This window comes from Ranitomeya variabilis, chromosome 2 (assembly GCF_051348905.1).
Source record: "Ranitomeya variabilis isolate aRanVar5 chromosome 2, aRanVar5.hap1, whole genome shotgun sequence".
Taxonomy (NCBI): domain Eukaryota; kingdom Metazoa; phylum Chordata; class Amphibia; order Anura; family Dendrobatidae; genus Ranitomeya; species Ranitomeya variabilis.
This window is the reverse complement of record NC_135233.1, coordinates 14,471,465-14,485,613: the sequence shown is the minus strand read 5'-3', so window position 1 is coordinate 14,485,613 and position 14,149 is coordinate 14,471,465. Positions and strand designations below refer to the sequence as shown.

Sequence of the window (14,149 nt, the reverse complement as noted above, 5' to 3'; positions counted from 1 at the left end):
ATAAAGATTATTATTATTATTATTAATCCCATCAGTCCTAGTGCCTGGATCCATGTCCCTGAGGGTCTCATATGTCTCCACCATCTATACTGGAGGATTTATTGATTAGGACACTTTGTCCTGGATCCCAGTGACAGGTTCTGACGTGGATCTGCTGCGGTTCTCGCTGTATGATCTCTTCTAGTTTTCATTTTTCCTCCCTGCTGTGCTAGTACACTACAATACTGGTATGTGACACATCTATGGGATTTTCCATCTGATTATCCAGGGTATTCTACAGTATCGCCTTTTTTTCTGAGAACGGTTTTGACACTTGTCCATCATTTCTATGATATCGCTTTACCCCCTGTACATGGGATCTGTATACTGATTATGGGATAAGAAATTGCATATGTAAATTTGGCGGCTGGTAAATTATGTTTTTCTAATTTAGGCCCCTGTTGTGGACAGGGCTGTGGAGTCTGTAAACCAAATCTCCAACTCCTCAATTTCCTGACCCCCGACTCAATGACTCCGACTCCACAGCCCCGGTCACTACTGAGCATGGACATAAAGTGCAGCACAGATTAAAAGCCGAGATCCTGAGATCAGGAGCAGGACAGACATTTATAGGACATTTCAGAACTTTCCCAAATTATTATGAAAACATTTTCAGCGCATCCTGCACCGACTACTGAACCCAATAAATTATATATTTTAGGAGTCGGTCCATTTTATAAGCACTCCGACTCCACCAAAATGGACACCGACTCCACAGCACTGGTTGTGGGGTCAGCCTCTGTTTTAACACCTCCTTTTAATATATTCTTATATAGTCGCTTCCATCATCAGTATCTGGTGACCGCCCATCACCTCCATCATCAGTATCTGGTGACCGCCCATCACCTCCATCATCAGTATCTGGTGACCGCCCATCACCTCCATCATCAGTATCTGGTGACCGCCCATCACCTCCATCATCAGTATCTGGTGACCACCCATCTCCTCCATCCTCAGTATCTGGTGACCACCCATCTCCTCCATCATCAGTATCTGGTGACCGCCCATCACCTCCATTATCAGTATCTGGTGACCGCCCATCACCTCCATCATCAGTATCTGGTGACCGCCCATCACCTCCATCATCAGTATCTGGTGACCACCCGTCACCTCCATCCTCAGTATCTGGTGACCACCCATCTCCTCCATCATCAGTATCTGGTGACCGCCCATCACCTCCATCATCAGTATCTGGTGACCGCCCATCACCTCCATCATCAGTATCTGGTGATCACCCGTCACCTCCATCCTCAGTATCTGGTGACCACCCATCTCCTCCATCATCAGTATCTGGTGACCGCCCATCACCTCCATCATCAGTATCTGGTGACCACCCGTCACCTCCATCCTCAGTATCTGGTGACCACCCATCACTTCCATCATCAGTATCTGGTGACCGCCCATCACCTCCATCATCAGTATCTGGTGACCACCCATCACCTCCATCCTCAGTATCTGGTGACCACCCATCTCCTCCATCATCAGTATCTGGTGACCGCCCATCTCCTCCATCATCAGTATCTGGTGACCGCCCATCTCCTCCATCATCAGTATCTGGTGACTGCCCATCACCTCCATCATCAGTATCTGGTGACCGCCCATCACCTCCATCATCAGTATCTGGTGACCACCCGTCACCTCCATCCTCAGTATCTGGTGACCACCCATCTCCTCTATCATCAGTATCTGGTGACCGCCCGTCACCTCCATCATCAGTATCTGGTGACCACCCATCACCTCCATCCTCAGTATCTGGTGACCACCCATCTCCTCCATCATCAGTATCTGGTGACCGCCCATCTCCTCCATCATCAGTATCTGGTGACCGCCCATCTCCTCCATCATCAGTATCTGGTGACCACCCATCACCTCCATCATCAGTATCTGGTGACCGTCCGTCGCCTCCATCATCAGTATCTGGTGACCGCCCATCTCCTCCATCATCAGTATCTGGTGATCACCCGTCACCTCCATCATCAGTATCTGGTGACTGCCCATCACTTCCATCATCAGTATCTGATGACCACCCGTCACCTCCATCATCAGTATCTGGTGACTGCCCATCACCTCCATCATCAGTATCTGGTGACCGCCCATAGCCTCCATCATCAGTATCTGGTGACCGTTCATCACTTTCAGGACTCCTCGTTCTTAATTACACTGACTGGATGTTGGGGGTGACTTTCTGAAAGTGACAAGTGTACCTAGAAAAAGTGATGGAGGTGACGGGCTGCCACCAAATATCCACATGATTCACATTTCTCTTCTCTTCATTCACTTTGCTTTTGGCTAATTGCGAACAATACACTTTTATCACTTCTATTTTTGAAAGCTTCGCACTTTGCCGCATTTGTTCCACACCTGCCTAAAACTATTGCACAGCAGTGCATTACTGCCTCCGTCTCTCACTATAAATGATGTCACTACAGATATTACTGGCTGCTTGTCTCATCGTGTAAAGTATTCTCTTCGCCCCAGATAGGCGGCTTCTTAAACCATAAGTATCTGAGATCAGGACAACACTCACATTTACACATTAGTCACTTCAGCTGCTTTTTCACATTTGCACAGGACACTTACCAACTTGGAAAGGTTCATGTCTCGCAATGCTCGCACCACGATACCGGCTTCACTCTCCTCCCGTCTCGCTCTTTTCTGTGACCCCAGTGTTCTCAAAACCGACAGGATGTTTCTCAATCCAAAGTCATAATGAACCTTAACAATGTAATATTTCACCGATTTACAATAATCCATACGGGGCATCGCATACATTAAAGTGCACTGATAGCGCTCACAGTAATTACAGGAACAAACAAGTACAAATCACACACCCTACGATCATATCTCATTATATAGACTGAGTTGGGAAAACTGAAAATCCACACAGGGAGCAAGTCCTGGGCTCAGTGCAGAGGAGACAAGGTGAATATTTCATCACATACTCATTAAGGAATTCACTGAGAAAACTTTGCACCCTGTAACAAAACAAAGCTTGGGGTAAGGCTTCGTTTTATCACACTGCAGCGGTCGCACATGTTTTTCGTACAGAAAATGTGAAAGAAAAATCCCCAAAAGTATAAGTGACCCCATTATATAACCCATTAATTTAAAGTTTACACATTAACAATTCTCACGTCTTGTACACCACACGGACACATTCAGTGATGACTGGTGTACGGGCCCAGAAAACTGTTGTCATGACCCCAACCCAGGCATACGTTAATGGTCACACACACACATTATAAATACACTGCTAAAAATAAATAAAGGGAACACTTAAAAAACACAAGGTAACTCCAAATCAATCACTTCTGTGAATTCAGCCTGACCAGTTATGAAGCAACACCAATCGTGAATTAATTCCTCCTCCTGTTGTACAAAAGGAACAGACAACAGGTAGAAATTATTGGCAATTGCAAGACAACCCCTATAAAGGAGCGGTTCTGCAGGGGGTGGCCACAGACCATTTCTCTGTTCTAATCCTTTTTGGCTGTTTTGGTCACTTTTGGATTTGGTCATTGCTCTCACCCCTAGAGGTACTGTACAGTAGCATCAGGTGGTGTCTACAACCGACAGAAGATGCTCAGGTAGTGCAGCTCATCCAGGATGGCACATCAATACCAGCTGTGGCAAGAAGGTTTGCTGTGTTTGTCTGCGTAGTGTCCAGAGGCTGGAGGCACTACCAGGAGACAGGCCAGTACACCAGGAGACGTGGAGGGGGCCGTAGGAGGGCAACAACCCAGCAGAACGACCGCTAAATCCGCCTTCGTGCAAGGAGGAACAGGAGGAGCAGTGCCAGAGCCCTGCAAAATGACCTACAGCAGGCCACTAACATCCTTGTGTCTGCCTAAACTGCCAGAAACAGACTCCATGAGGATGGTATGAGGGTCCGACACCATGCAGAGCGATTGGCATTTAGCAGTGAATACCAAGATTGGCAGATTCAACATTGGCACGCTGTGCTGTTCGCGGATGAGAGCAGGTTCACACTGAGCACCTGTGAGTCTGGAAATGCTGTGGAGAGCGATCTGCTGCCTGCAACATCCTTCAGCATGACCGGTTTGGCAGTGGGTCAGTAATGGTGTGAGGAAGCATTTCTTTGGAGGGCCGCACAGCCCTCCATGTGCTCGCCAGAGGTAACCTGACTGCCATTAAGTACTGGGATGAGATCCTCAGACCCATTATGAGGCCATGTGCAGGTGCACTGGGTCCTGGGTTCCTTCTGATACATGACAATGCTAGGCCTCATGTGGTTGAAGTGTCAGCAGGTCCTGCATGATGAAGGAATTGAAGCTATGGACTTGCCCGCCCGTTCTCCAGACCTGAATCTGATTGAACACATCTGGGACATCATGTCTCGCACTATCCACCAAGGTCACATTGCACCACAGACCGTCCAGGAGTTGGCGGATGCTTTAGTCCACATCTGGGAGGACATCTCTCAGGAGAACATTCACCGCCTCATCAGGAGCATGCCCAGGCATTGTAGGGAGATCATACAGGCACGTGGTGGCCACACACACTACTGAGCATCACTTCCTTGTCTTGAGGCATTTCCACTGAAGTTGGATCAGCTTGTAACTTCATTTTCCACTTTGAATTTACGTATCGTTCCAAATCCAGACCTCCATGGGATATTAATGGTGATTTACATTGATTATTTTTATGTTTTAATGTTCTCAACACATTCCACTATGTAATAAAGATTTACAGCTGGAATATTTCATTCTGTGATATCTAGGATGTGGGATTGTAGTGTTCCTTTTATTTTTTTGAATGCAGTGTAATATGTACACACATACACACACACACACGGTTACCTGTTTCGACAACTGTTCTTCACAGAGATTATATAGGGCATGACATTTCTGAGACAAGGACACGTTGTACAGAAACCCATAACTGGCGAGCTTTACTCTCAAAATCATCTAAAAGAGCAGAACTAAGACTTAGTACATCTGTTCAGATATATGAAGGCAGGGGTCATTAGCTAATAATATTCCATTCAATAGATCGGAAGGTGGAAGGCTTTCTGGATAATCAAGTGATCTACGAACCCATGAGCTTGTGTTTCACCCCACTAGTTCCCCCTTTTCCTGTAGGATTTCTGTTGCTTTAGCAGTGTAGGTAAGGGCCAACAGGCCTGTAATGTCCACTCTCAGTAGCAGAAGCTGATATTCGTGTTTGCTATGTCCCCAATGACATGAACGAGAAGAAGTAATTACATTATTCTGCACAAAAATCACCTGTCTGTCAGGTACCATCATAGAAACTGTTCTAAACTGTATCTTCAGATTCTCGGGGAGCTCCTGTCGCCCGCCATATCCTGGATTCTAGGGGACACAAACATGCAGTTTGGTGGCGTTCCCAATAATTGGATAGCTCACAAAATGAGAAAAGTAAAAAAAAAAATTACCATGGTTAAAAATAATCCACATTCTGGATTTAGGTTGACAATGTCCCCATCACTGAAAATAAACTGCTTTCTTAATTCTTTTCGTGCGGTGAGGACAATATTAATCTGATGCGCAGCCACTGACAAAACCTGGAAATCGATACGGTTGAATTCATCAAAACAGCCCCAGGACCCTGATTGAGCGAGGCCTGAAAAGGAGAAAAATGGAAAATATCTGCAACTGGTGGATGGGAATCACATGTGAAAAAGCAATAGCGCAAATATTTTAATAAAATAAAGTGAAATTGGTGCAGAAACAGGATGTTTTTGTTTTTTTTCCACTCTCTGCATCACGTTTGGAAGACTTTTATGACTGTCTTCATTTTACAGCATTTAAAAGGCCAAAATACAACTTAGCATCTTTGCACTGAAGATCCTAGAACACTGATAAATTTCATCAAAGAATTGACGAGGGCCCCAGAGACGTCAGGCAGCATCAACTACTTGAAATGTTGTAGAATATTTGCACAACTCAAACATGTGCAAAGATTTAACAACTTTTGTCATTTTTTGCTAGATCCGGCCAGCCGCGCCTGGGTGGGAGGAGATGCATCCAGCACGGCTGACAGATGTGGTGTAAATTATGATAGGGATGTGCTCCAGCCCCCGAGCAGTGTAACGCTTCTTGCCGTGGTGCATGGTAGTTGATTAGGAAGCATCTCATTCCAGCACTTATTTTGTTATGGCTGGAGTATAAAACCCCAGTCATACTAAAAAAAAAAAAAAAAAAGTGAGAGTAGACTAGAGAAGCGTTATATGCATTTTGTCAATCAGGAATCCATGTCTGTATCTAAGGAGTGGGAGCAACTTCTGTTACCTTTAAATATTCTTCCTAGCCCCCTGAAGTCCATCTGATCAGAACAGTTGAACACCAACACGTATTTCCCCAAAGCTTTTCCCATATCCTTCACAGTTTCTGTCTTCCCAGTTCCAGCAGGACCGACCACCGATCCTCCCATGTTCATTGCTATAGCATGAGCCAGCGCGATGTAACACCTGCAAAGGGCGGAAGAAGGCGAAAGTCGGGGACCTAATCATCGGCTGTACAGATCCTGTGCAGTGACCACTCACACAGACACGTGCAGACTCCAGGAATCTCTACAAACGCGCTCTTTATAATAGGCACAGACCAGAAATACAGACGATTCACACAACAGCAAGAATCTGAAGAGGAATCCTGAACCCCTTTAGGCCATTTTTTTTTTTTCCTCCCATCCTTCTAAGGCTGCTTTCACACTAGCGTTAACTGCATTCCGTCACAATGCGTCGTTTTGCCGAAAAAACACATCCTGCAAAAGTGTTTGCAGGATGCGTTTTTTCACCATTGATTAACATGAAGCGACGCATTGTGACGGATTGCCACACGTCGCACCCGTCGTGCGACGGATGCGTCGTGCAGTGGCGGACCGTCGGGAGCAAAAAACGCTACATGTAACGTTTTTTGCTCACGACGGTCCGCTTTTTCCGACCGCGCATGTGCGGCCGGAACTCCGCCCCCACCTCCCCGCACTTCCCCGCACCTCACAATGGGGCAGCGGATGCGCTGGAAAAATGCATCCGCTGCCCCCGTTGTGCGGCGGAGACAACGCTAGCGTCGGGAACGTCGGCCCGACGCACAGCGACGGGCCGAGCCCGACGCTAGTGTGAAAGTAGCCTAAGAGTCATAGTTTTTCTTTTTGTTTTCCGCTGACATACAAGGGCTTGTTTTTTGTGGGCAGAGTTGTAATTTTGAATGTCGACTCTCTACCAGATAATGATGTCAAAAACAAGAAAAAAATCCACGTGTGGTGAAATGGAGAAAATTATGCAAGTCCTCCACTGTTTTGTACAATTACACCAATATGGAAAACTCAACTTAAAATATTGTTGAGATAAATAAAGACATTTCCAAAATAAAATGTTGGTTTGCGTCTGAGCCGCATAACAAATTGAATTGCATTACTGTATTAGATATATGAAAAACTGGAAAGTTTAGCACCTAAAGTGGCCAATTTATGTGCAGCTGGAAGCCCACGTTAAGGCGTTTCTCGTTTCCAGGACCTAGCAATGCCTTTCCTCTCTTAGAATAAAGTCTTCATCTGTATGGGAACATGAATCCTCTCTTAGGCTGCCGTCACACTAGCAGTATTTGGCCAGTATTTTACATCAGTATTTGTAAGCCAAAACCAGGAGTGGAACAAATAGAGGAAAAGTATAATAGAAACATATGCACCACTTCTGTATTTATCACCCACTGCTGGTTTTTGCTCAAAAATACGGATGTAAAATACTGATCAAATACTGCTAGTGTGATGGCAGCCTTAGACTAAAATCTCTTTCACTGTGGAGGGGTAGTGGTCCTGCTGGGATTAAAAACACCTGTGGCTAAAAGGCGGAGTAATCCCAGCAGAACCACTACCCCTCCACAGAGAGAGAAATTTCAGTCTAAAAGCCCCGTCTCACATAGCGAGATCGCTAGCGAGATCGCTGCTGAGTCACAAGTTTTGTGACGCAACAGCGACCTCCATAGCGATCTCGCTATGTGTGACACGTACCAGCGATCAGGCCCCTGCTGCGAGATCGCTGGTCGTGTCGGAATGGCCTGGACCTTTTTTTGGTCGTTGAGGCCCCGCTGACATTGCTGAATCGGTGTGTGTGACACCGATCCAGCGATGTCTTCACTGGTAACCAGGGTAAACATCGGGTTACTAAGCGCAGGGCCGCGCTTAGTAACCCGATGTTTACCCTGGTTACCAGCGTAAATGTAAAAAAAAACAAACAATACATACTCGCCTTCTGATGTCCGTCAGGTCCCTTGCCGTCTGCTTCCTGCTCTCACTGACTCCCGGCCGTACAGTGAGAAGTGAGAGCACAGCAGTGACGTCACCGCTGCGCTCTGCTCTCAGTGTACGGCGGCTCAGTCAGAGCAGGAAGCAGACGGCAAGGGACCTGGACACCGAAAGGCGAGTATGTACTGTTTGTTTTTTTTGGTAACCAGGGTAAACATCGGGTTACTAAGCGCGGCCCTGCACTTAGTAACCCGATGTTTACCCTGGTTACCCGGGTGCTGCAGGGGGACTTCGGCATCGTTGAAGACAGTTTCAACGATGCCGAACTCGTTCCCCTGATCGTTGGTCGCTGGGGAGAGCGGTCTGTGTGACAGCTCCCCAGCGACCACACAGCGACTTACCAACGATCACGGCCAGGTCATATCGCTGGTCGTGATCGTTGGTAAATCGCTAAGTGAGACGGGGCCTTAAGAGAGGATTCATGTTCTCATACAGATCAAGACTTTATTCTAAGAGAGGAATGGCATTGCTAGGTCCTGGAAACGTGAAACGCCTTAAAGGGCCACTGTCACCCCCCTCCAGCCGTTATAAACTAAAAGAGCCACCTTGTGCAGCAGTAATGCTGCAGTCTAACAAGGTGGCTCTTTTAGTTTTTGATTCCGTTATTCCCTCAATAAAGCGTTTTAAAATTTGTACAAAATAACCTGTCCTTAGACCTGGAGGCGGTCCGAAGCTTCCTCGGTGAATCTCCCAACGGACGTCACTCTTCTCTTCTGGGGATGTGGTCGCCGCCCCCTGCGCGCTGTTTCTTCTTAAATCCGGCGCCTGCGCTGTGCGTGCCTGCCTGGGACAGGCGCAGTCTTCATTGTCCGTCATAGGTCAGATGCAGGGTGCCTGACTGCGCCTGTGCGGGCAGTGCGGCCTCCCTGTTGCTGAATCCCCGCCCCGCACTGTGTTATTCATTATGCACAGTGCGGGGCTGGGGTTCCTGGGCATGCGCACTGCGCTGTTCAGACGCTCCCCCAGCTCAGACGCTCCCCCAGCTCCCCCGCCTTCCAGCGTTGTTATTTGCGGCTGCTTCATTCCAAACGCTGGCAAGGAAACTTGTATATTACGGCAACGCTGGAAAGCGGGGGACCGGGGGAGCGTCTGAACAGCGCAGTGCGCATGCCCAGGAACCCCAGCCCCGCACTGTGCATAATGAATAACACAGTGCGGGGCGGGGATTCAGCAACAGGGTGGCCGCACTGCCCGCACAGGCGCAGTCAGGCACCCTGGATCTGACCTATGACGGACAATGAAGACTGCGCCTGTCCCAGGCAGGCACGCACAGCGCAGGCGCCGGATTTAAGAAGAAACAGCGCTCAGGGGGCGGCGACCACATCCCCAGAAGAGAAGAGTGACGGCCGTTGGGAGATTCACAGAGGAGGCTTCGGACCGCCTCCAGGTCTAAGGACAGGTTATTTTGTACAAATTTTAAAACGCTTTATTGAGGGAATAACGGAATCAAAAACTAAAAGAGCCACCTTGTTAGAATGCAACATTACTGCTGCACAAGGTGGCTCTTTTAGTTTATAACGGCTGGAGGGGGGTGACAGTGGCCCTTTAACGTGGCTTCCAGGTACACATGAATTGGCCAACTTATGAGCTAAGCTTTCCCAATTTGTAATATTTCTAATGCAGTAATGCAATTCAATTTTCATATTTGCATGCTATGGGACCACAGAGTGCTGCCTTTTTGGAGTGTCTTAGGTGGGTAGACTCAAACTCAGGTCTGTTATAACCACTTGGACCTGCTGTTCTAAGGTGAGGGCCTACATACTCTGCTCTGACAATAAATGTCCAAGGTGCTGTCCAGCATAACCAACTCAAACATTCCAACATATCCAGCTCTGCTGCTCCAGGAGCTCATCAACATATCCAGCTCTGCTGTTCCAGGAGCCGACCAACATATTCAGCTCTACTGCTTCAGGAGCCGACCAACATATCCAGCTCTGCTGCTCCAGGAGCTGACCAACAAATCCAGCACTGCTGCTCCAGGAGCCTGCCAACATATCCAGCTCTTCTGCTCCAGGAGGCGACCAACATATCCAGGTCTGCTGCTCCAGGAGCCAATCAACATATCCAGCTCTGCTGCTCCAGGAGCCGACTAACATATCCAGCTCTGCTGCTCCAGGAGCCAATCAACATATCCAGCTCTGCTGCTCCAGGAGCCGACTAACATATCCAGCTCTGCTGCTCCAGGAGCCGACCAACATATCCAGCTCTACTGCTCCAGGTGCTACTGGCATAACCAGCTCATCTGAACTTCGCTGGACTAACCCCCGTGTCCATGCTGCACATCCTGATCTAATTTTTGTGTTATTTTTTAAAAGCCATAAAATCTAAAAAGAAAACTTAACACATTTAGTATTGCAATAATCGTACTGACCCACATTGTGCTGTTATTACGTCATTATTGTTATATAGTGAAAGCTTTGAAAACACAACGAGAGCATCAATGACTGAATGGGGTTTTATCAGTTCCATCACATATATAACTTTTGTGTAAAATTAAATACTAGCAATCAAAACTGCAACTTGCCCAGCTTTGTTGAGAGAAAATTTTAGTTGTGTCTTGAAAACAGTGGATGAAATTTGGAAAATTTGCCATGGCAGGAAGGGGTTAAATGCACATATCTTGGGGTAAAAAGCTCTCTTGTAGCTGGGTTTTAGCTTTGTAGCATTTTTCCACATCCTCCATCTAGTGGTCTGCTAGTGGGCTCCTTGTAACTCTTATCTCTCTTCTCCTGACCATCTGATTAGTAGATTTGTGAGCATATCTGAACAGATTCAAGAGAAATTCTGAAAGGAATCTGCAATGTGTAAGCCCAGACACCAGATTTGTGGAGACGCAGTTGCATGGTGCAGTTATAGTAGTCTTCAACAAATTGTAATGAAAATGATAAGTACAAATATAGACTGCACAGTGGGAATGCAGCAGAATTCTGGCCAAAATCCTTGTCAAAAAGTTGTTTAAAACTCTTACCAGTCCTTCAAACACAAATTTGCCAGATAATTTTCTATTAAAGAATCCACATCAAACATGGTGTGACCCTGATCTAGAGCACATTGTGTTTGTGCCAAAGACGTGGAAAACTTACCGTTCGGTGAGCGGTGTGATGACGAGCCGGTCAGTGCAGCCCAGAAATTCATTCTGATACACAAAGTCCACGTCTGTGATGGACACGAGCACGTTGTCCAGATAACCCTTGAAGTAGAAGCGGCTCTGCTTCTGCCACTCAAAGTCTTCTGCCGATCGGATGTGCGACTTCACCTACAACAATGAGAAGAGAGCAATGAAGACCCATGAAGAGCGATGATACAGAGCAGCAACAATGAGATGAGAGCAAAGAAGACCCATGAAGAGCGATGATACAGAGCAGCAACAATGAGATGAGAGCAAAGAAGACCCATGAAGAGCGATGATACAGAGCAGCAACATCAGGATACAAGATACTACTGCACTACATCCCACATTACTGTACGGCTGTATATACCCCACATCCCGACACTGTATCCCACCTATATGGCCCTGTATACACTTCACATCCCGACACTATACCCCACCTATATGGCCCTGCATGCACCCCACATCCCGACACTATATACCACATTACTGTAGGGCCATATATATATACCCCACATCCAGACACTGTATCCCACCTATATGGGCCTGTATACACCCCACATCCCGACACTACATCCCACCTATATGGCCATATATACACCCCACATCCCGACACTATATCCCACCTATATGGCCATATATACACCCCACATCCCGACACTATATCCCACATCACTATACGGCCCTGTATACACCTGACATACTGACACTATATCCCACCTATACGGCCCTGTATACACCTGACATACTGACACTATATCCCACATCACTATACGGCCCTGCACACACCTAACATACTGACACTACTTACATCACTATACGGCCCTGTAAACACCTGACATACTGACACTATACGGCCCTGTATACACCTGACATACTGACACTACATACCACATCACTATACGGCCCTGTATACACCTGACATACTGACACTATACGGCCCTGTATACATCTGACATATACTGACGCTATATACCACATCACTATACGGCCCTGTATACACCTGACATACTGACACTATACGGCCCTGTATACACCTGACATACTGACACTACATACATCACTATATGGCCCTGTATACACCTGACATACTGACACTATATTCTACATCACTATACGGCCCTGTATACACCTGACATACTGACACTATACGGCCCTGTATACACCTGACATACTGACACTACATACATCACGATACGGCCCTGTATACACCTGACATACTGACACTATACGGCCCTGTATACACCTGACATACTGACACTACATACATCACTATATGGCCCTGTATACACCTGACATACTGACACTACATACATCACTATATGGCCCTGTATACACCTGACATACTGACACTATATTCTACATCACTATACGGCCCTGTATACACCTGACATACTGACACTATATTCCACATCACTATACGGCCCTGTATACACCTGACATGCTGACACTATACGGCCCTGTATACACCTGACATACTGACACTATACGGCCCTGTATACACCTGACATACTGACACTACATACATCACTATATGGCCCTGTATACACCTGACATACTGACACTATATTCCACATCACTATATGGCCCTGTATACACCTGACATACTGACACTATACGGCCCTGTATACACCTGACATACTGACACTATACGGCCCTGTATACACCTGACATACTGACACTACATACATCACGATACGGCCCTGTATACACCTGACATACTGACACTACATACATCACTATATGGCCCTGTATACACCTGACATACTGACACTATATTCTACATCAATATACGGCCCTGTATACACCTGACATACTGACACTATATTCCACATCACTATACGGCCCTGTATACACCTGACATACTGACACTATACGGCCCTGTATACACCTGACATACTGACACTATATACATCACTATATGGCCCTGTATACACCTGACATACTGACACTTCATACCACATCACTATACGGCCCTGTATACACCTGACATACTGACACTACATACATCACTATATGGCCCTGTATACACCTGACATACTGACACTATATTCCACATCACTATATGGCCCTGTATACACCTGACATACTGACACTATACGGCCCTGTATACACCTGACATACTGACACTATACGGCCCTGTATACACCTGACATACTGAAACTATATACATCACTATATGGCCCTGTATACACCTGACATACTGACACTATACGGCCCTGTATACACCTGACATACTGACACTACATGCCACATCACATCATTGGCTCTGACAAAGATCATTCTGATCGAAATGCGCTGCCTCTGTCCATGTTTTGGCAATTGTCTGGGGAGAGCATGCACACCATGTGTATTTTAACATGATCGAATAAAGAAGAATTCATTTTAAGGAGCTGGAACCGTCTACTTTTCTCATACCACATCACTACATCACATTACCAGGCCATTGAAGACGTCTCTCTGGTGTAAGTGCGTTGTGATCAGACTTTCGATCTTCATCCTTTGATACTTGCTCATGTTCTGGACTGTCTGATGTATTAATTCATTTGCGATTTCTAGAAACTTCTTGTTGGTGCTCTGCATGATTTTCTTGTCTTCGGCTGCGGCGCACAAAGCCTCTTCTGTGTCGTGTGTCCATGATATCTGAAGGCTTACAATGCAGACCTGTAATAAAGACATTGTGACCTCTATGAGTACGGGAGGAGCAGGGATCACATA

The 14,149-nt window shown here is 46.5% G+C and overlaps 1 protein-coding gene across 6 annotated transcripts in view; it reads right to left on the bottom strand.

Annotated features, from left to right (window-relative positions):
* The window catches only part of DNAH8 (dynein axonemal heavy chain 8), a 411,047-nt gene that overhangs the window by 140,123 nt on the left and 256,775 nt on the right, over positions 1–14,149 (bottom strand). For all 6 annotated transcript variants that reach the window (XM_077282008.1, XM_077282010.1, XM_077282011.1 and 3 more), the window contains 7 exons: positions 13,871–14,095; positions 11,406–11,578; positions 6,312–6,490; positions 5,456–5,643; positions 5,286–5,372; positions 4,860–4,967; positions 2,620–2,754 (listed from right to left, as the gene is read on the bottom strand). In XM_077282008.1, the coding sequence (XP_077138123.1) occupies positions 2,620–2,754; positions 4,860–4,967; positions 5,286–5,372; positions 5,456–5,643; positions 6,312–6,490; positions 11,406–11,578; positions 13,871–14,095 (1,095 nt within the window). The remainder of the gene's footprint in view (positions 1–2,619; positions 2,755–4,859; positions 4,968–5,285; positions 5,373–5,455; positions 5,644–6,311; positions 6,491–11,405; positions 11,579–13,870; positions 14,096–14,149) is intronic.